The following is a 6,036-nucleotide window of genomic DNA, read 5'->3' on the forward strand; positions in this document are numbered from 1 at the left end:
GATTGAACTCAGGAGCATTTGGCCACTGAGCCATATTCCCAGCCCTATTTTGTATGTTATTTAGAGACAGGGTCTCACTGAGTTGCTGAGGATGACTTTGAACTTTCAGTTCTCCTATCTCAGCCCCAGGATTACAGGTGTGCCCCACTGTGCCCAACTAATTTAATCTTATTCTGTTTTTAATATTATTTTTCAATTGTAGTTGGACACAAAACCTTTTATTTATTTATTTTTATGTGGTGCTGAGGATGGAACCCAAAGCCTCACATGTGCTAGGCACTCTATTGCTGAGCCACAACCCCAGCATCCCCCCTAGTTTAATCTTAACCCTATCACTTCAAGTTGTCAATGCAGAACCTGAGACTCAGAGAAGGCAAATAACTTTCCTAAGATCACACAGCCAGTAAATAGTAAAACCAGGATGGAGCTGCCTGAGTCCAGAGCCAGAACTCTTCATCTTTCCACTCTGCTGTCTCTAGGACTTAGTGTAAATGTAAAAGTTCCAGGACAACTGCTAGGGAGGGTATCCAGAGACCAGCTAAGTGCAAGCCCAGACTCCTGTGGCTTCAAGGCCTTGGGCATGTCCCCACCCTCCCCCTCTACCAGTTCCCCATCTGTCAAGTGAATATTGCACCAGACGGATTTCCAAGGCCCTGCCAGCTCTGAGTCTGTCATTCTCCAGGAGAGGGGCTCCAGCTCAGGCTCTAGCAGCCACTAGCTGCTGGGGGAGGTGTGTGTGTGTGTGTGTGTATGGGGGGGGCGGGGGGGTGGGGTGGACTGATCTCCTTCCCAGCTAATAAGCCTGCTTTCTCATGAGAAGGGAGAGCCTGGTGTGGGTGGAGAATCAGCTTGAGCCCCCGCCTTGAGCATATCCCAAGGTGGGGACCTCTGCTGACACCTGGCTAGGCCCAAAGGGGACACCAAAGTAGGCTTCCTCCTCAGCAGGAGAGGTGGGGCTGGGCATCCTCATGAGCTCTCAGGACTCCAAGGAGAAAGGATGGGAATGTGTGCTGTCCCAGACCCTGACATGTGCTAGGCGCCTCAAATAGTAGGTTTGTCCTAGGTCAGCTTCTTGGAAGTCCAGGTAGGAGGGCATCATCCTGACCCCATGTCACAGACAGGGCATCTGGGTTCACATGACCTGACTCCCCAAGCCACACAGACAGTGCCTAAGGCAGGTCCAGGACTCCAGTGTGTCTGACCCCAGGGCAGGGCCCTGGAGAGTGAGTGGCAGTCTTGTATTCTTTCTATCCACGAATGAGTTTCATTAGTATGTGGAGGAAATATATATTGAATTTCACCTGCAATCCCCAGGTCACAGTACAGACTGCAAAAGTCCTAAACACAGTAATCTGCATTTCCTGTTCTGCAAACAGGAGAACCCAGGCCCTGAAGCAGAGACTGGGAGTCAGATAGAGAGGGGAGGGCTGTGCAGCAGAGGAAGCATCTGGCTCGGGCAGGCTTGCTCTCTAGCCTTGCTCTCTCCCTATCTGGCAGTATGGCCTTGGATAAGTCACAGCACCTCCCCAGATCTGTGTTCACATCTGTCAAATGAAGAGGTTGAACAGATGGTTTCAGATGGTGTCCCTTCAAGCTCATACTCATTCTCATTCCTGTAGAGGTTTTCCCTCCTCCTGGTTTATGTGACTTCACAGATGGAGAGATGGGGACACCAACACCTAGCACAGGGTCTTTAGGGGTAGAGGGACAAAACTGGCCTTGTGCAAGTTCCCAGAGCCCATGTTCTTTGCTCACCCTCTGATGGGGCCTTCATCCTCAGGCAGCCAGACAGGGAGGGGTATGAAAGGTGGCGATGGGGAACAGGGGCCATTTCTCCTGGGCCAACCCTCATCCCTTGGTATCTGCTAGGTGTCAGCTAATTTGCAGATTCACATATGGGTGGGGGAATGAGATGGAGTTGGGTGGGGAGTGGAGGTCCCTTATGATACAGGGAAAAGTAGTTATTTAGCTCTTGATTAAGTAGTGAAGGCCATGGAGCTCAGTACCTCCCAATTCTACTTTCTGCCCACTCCATTTCCAGAAATTGTTTGAACCCCAATCTTCCACTTCTGAATGTTCTACTGTCTGGTGGGCTTAGGACAGGACTGGTCACTCATTCATTCATTCAACACTTACTGGAATGTACTGCAGGCTAAGCCTATACCATCGATATGAGGAATTAAAGACAGTTTCTGTCCTTGGGAAACTGTGTGCTAGACTGGTATCCCAAGGCCAGGGACATGGGACTGCTGGATTAAAAAAGGTTTAGCTTGAGAAAGGATTCCAGGTTTAAATAAGTATGGGGATTATTATTTTTTTTTTCTAAAGAGAGAGTGAGAGAAGAGAGGGAGAAAGAGAGAGAATTTTAATATTTATTTTTTAGTTTTCAGCGGACACAACATCTTTGTTTGTATGTGGTGCTGAGGATCGAACCCGGGCCGCACACATGCCAGGCGAGTGCGCTACGGCTTGAGCCACATCCCCAGCCCTGGGGATTATTTTATTAAACATAGTAAAACGGATTTCTTTGCTACAAGATTTAAGGCTTTTTCCAAGCCTTTAGTATGCAAATTCATACTGGGAATCATCCAACAGAAGTTGGGAGAAGGCGGGTATTGAAATATACATTATTTTCCAAATAGAGCTGATTTTGGAATACTTTTTTCAAAAAGTCATATTATTAACAGAGGGTATTTGGGAAAATATGTTTCTCATGCAAATTTCCTGGTCAGTGAAACTTAGAGAAGGCTTTGCAGGGAGGACATGTGAGCAGGGCCATGAGTGTTGAGTAGGAGTTCATCATAAAAATGGAAAGGCTTAAGGTAGATCAATTATTGTCCTAGACTGACTGCTCTTGTTTCAATGAGTCCTCAAAGATCCTGATGTGGGTGACAGAGCCATGGAGGTCATCAAAAGTCCTTGAAGACTACTAGAGGTCCATCCACTTCTCTCCCCAACCTTCTCAAATCACCTCTGGGACTTATTTTCTTCTTAAATCTTCAATTCCTGGCCCCATTCTCAGTCAGCCCCCATTCAAATCCAAACGTGTTCTCACAATATCTGTACTCGACCCCCTCATACACCTCAGCCCAATCAGTGGAGCATTATCCAGATCTTTCAGCTGTTTGCTGACCCTAACTTCCATCCCTCTCTTAGACTTAACCTTCGTCTGTGCAACAAGGTCTAGCACCTTACGCCCCTCAGCCCCGATGTACAACAGATCAAGGCCCCGCCTCACCGTACCCCAGCCTGCCAGAGCTCAGCTGCTCAAGTGGTGCAGAACCCTTCCTTGTAGCCCTGCCCACGGTCTAGCTTTAATGGAGGGCTGCCCTTGCCCAACTCTGATTTGCCTGCGTCCCCAACAAGCCCAGTACCTGGTCCAGCTCTTACCTCATCCATCCCACTGTCCCACTCCACCCTCGACCTTTCCCCAACCAGTGTCAGGCTTCCACTCCAAGAAATGTTTCAGATGTCACAGGGTAAAGGCAACCCAAGGCCCCGCCCCTCTCCACGGCCCCGCCCCTCTCGATATTAAGTCTGATAGGGCCCGAACCTACCTGAGGCCCGCCCCTTGACCACCCTGACTGGGCCCTGCCGGCAGTCCAGCCCGGACCCCACCCCCCGGCTCGGGCCCGCCCCCGCCGCCGGCCGGCTGGTCGCTCACCTGCAACTCCTCGAAGGCATCGTCGATGCCGGTGACTTGGTGCTGCTCGTGGAGCGCGGGCTCATCGCAGAAGAAGCAGAGCAGCGCGCGGTCCGTGAGGCAGAAGAGCTTGACCTTGTCGTGCGCCTGACAGGGTCGCGCGGCGCGGCGCGCGTTGAGGATGGCGTCCAGCGGGAAGGCGCTATAGCGCTCCACGATGTTGGCCAGCTTGAGGCTGGGCGCGAGCGCGGGCTCGGCGAACGTGCGCCGGCACTCTGGGCAGTCGCGGGCGCCCTGCGCCTCCTGCCGCACCCAGTGCTCGGTGATGCAGCGGCGGCAGAAGTAGTGCTCACAGCCCAGGCTCACCGGGTCCTGGTAGATGCTCAGACAGATGGAGCAGAGCAGCTCGTCCTTGAGGCTGCAAGCCATGGCGCCAGGGGCGGGGAGGGGGCTCAGAGGCAGGGGCAGCGGAGAGCGCGACGCTGCTGGGGCAGCACCCAAGGGGGCGACGCGGGCTCGAGGCCCGCGGAGACAGGGGAGCAGACACCGGAGAAGGAAGGGGTGCTGTCCGGGTGGGTTCCACGAGGAAGGGATTCGAGGCTGCCCGGGATGAGCGTCTGGCAGGGCGATTTCGAGGTAGTGGGTAGCTCAGAGCGATGGGTGCTGAAGGGAAGAGGCCGAGGATGTCTAAGGGAAGGGGCTCCTGGCGAGGAGGTTCTTGAGGGACCGGACAGTCCAAAGAATGGGTGCTGGGAAAAGGAGATCCAGGAAGGGGGCGGAGGCCTAGGGGGGGTGGGGGCTGAAATCCCGGGACTGGGGCAACTGGGGGAGGGGGAGAAGCTGGGGATGGGAAATTCTGGAGTAGGGAGAAGCCAGGCCGAGTCGCACCACAGCTGTGAGCTGCAGAGGAGAGGAGGGGTGCGGGTTCGCACAGCTGCCGGATCCCTGCACAAGCCCCAGCCAGGCGCAGCCCCTTACCCCCGCCAGCCAGCTCAGCGGCCACCTCTTCGGTCCAGCGCAGCCTCTCAACCCGGAACCAGCAGAGCCGAGCTGCCGGCGGCCGCGGCTCCCTCCCCGCCCCCGCGGGCGGGACCCAGGCGACTCCGCCTCCGCAGCGGGCGGGGGAGGGGCAGGAACTCCAGACTCCCGACCCCCGCCCCGCCCCCACCATCCTATTGCTCAGGGGAAGCAAAACCCAGCTGTTCTTTTAAGATTGGCAAAGCAATCAGGTCTTGCTCAGAGTCCCAGCGGCTGGGGAAGAAGAGGACAGCTGGTTTGAGAGGACGACGAATAAACAACGAGCATCTCTCTGGATCATCAATTTGAAGTTTGGTAAAAATAATATTTGTATTAAAACAAACATGAATATGTTGTGTATTCTGCATAGAATACAGCTTTTACACAGTCTATAACGACGAAACTGGAGAAATGCCATTTGCTTAGAGCAAGTGCAAGGTCCTCATGATCCCAATTTCTCTTCACTGTCCCCTACCCACTACCCGGGGACATTGTACCACTGAGATACATCCTCAGCCCTTTTTATTTTATTTTGAGTCAGGGTCTCCCTAAATTGTTCAGACTGGCCTCAACTTGCCATCCTCCTGCCTCAGTCTTCTGAGTTGCTGGGAAGGCATGCACACTGTGCCGGGTTCCTTTCATTTGGGGGAGAGGTTTGGAGAAATCTGGCTAACTTCTGACACAAGGAGTTTCCTCCACTCAGCTAATGTATCTGCAGTGCTGCATTTGTGTGTGTGTGTGTGTGTGTGTGTGTACAATGTACACACATTATGGGTGCACATGTGTAAGGGGGTGGTGTGGAGAATGAGAGGGAGAAATTGTAATGGAGACCCTATCTTCTGTGCCAGATGGAGAGGAGATGAGGAATTTCTAGGCAGAGGGAGGTGTGTGCAAAAGTCTCAAGGTGTGAAAGGGGAGGGCACTTGGAGGAAGTGCCAGTGTTCTTTTACTGTTGGGAGTTGGGTGAGGAAGGGGCTAGGGAAGTGGAACGCATAGAAGGTCATCATAAAGAATTGCTTGCAGGCACTGGGGCTTTCTAGCAGGGGAATGACCTTGCTCAATTTGGGTTTCATGAAGTGTTAGAGATGCTCATTCTGCCTGCAGCAAAGCGAAGGCAGGCAGGTACCCTTTCTGCTCTGCCTGCCTATGTGGCACCTAGGCACACAATACAGATGGGCAGCTGAGTAATAGCAGCAAAGCTGTGAACTGCAGGAGGAAGGAAAGACTGGGCCTGATCTTTTGTCACAGTGCCTGCAGGAGATGAGACCTGAGTGGGGGCCTGATAGTGGGTCAGGAGAGAAGGTCAGAGGATTAAGTTTGGACCCTAGGAAACTTAGTGATGATTGCATATGGGAATGAGACAAAGGAGGCATTGA

The 6,036-nt window shown here is 53.0% G+C and overlaps 1 protein-coding gene across 1 annotated transcript in view; it reads right to left on the bottom strand.

Annotated features, from left to right (window-relative positions):
• Trim62 (tripartite motif containing 62) overlaps positions 1-4,416 on the bottom strand; it is a 30,929-nt gene extending 26,513 nt beyond the window's left edge. The window contains exon 1 of the mRNA XM_026406837.2: positions 3,665-4,416. Within this exon, the coding sequence (XP_026262622.2) occupies positions 3,665-4,072 (408 nt within the window). The 5' untranslated portion in view covers positions 4,073-4,416. The remainder of the gene's footprint in view (positions 1-3,664) is intronic.
• Positions 4,417-6,036: the final 1,620 nt, after the last annotated feature.

The sequence above is a fragment of the Urocitellus parryii genome, chromosome 11 (assembly GCF_045843805.1).
Source record: "Urocitellus parryii isolate mUroPar1 chromosome 11, mUroPar1.hap1, whole genome shotgun sequence".
NCBI lineage: Eukaryota > Metazoa > Chordata > Mammalia > Rodentia > Sciuridae > Urocitellus > Urocitellus parryii.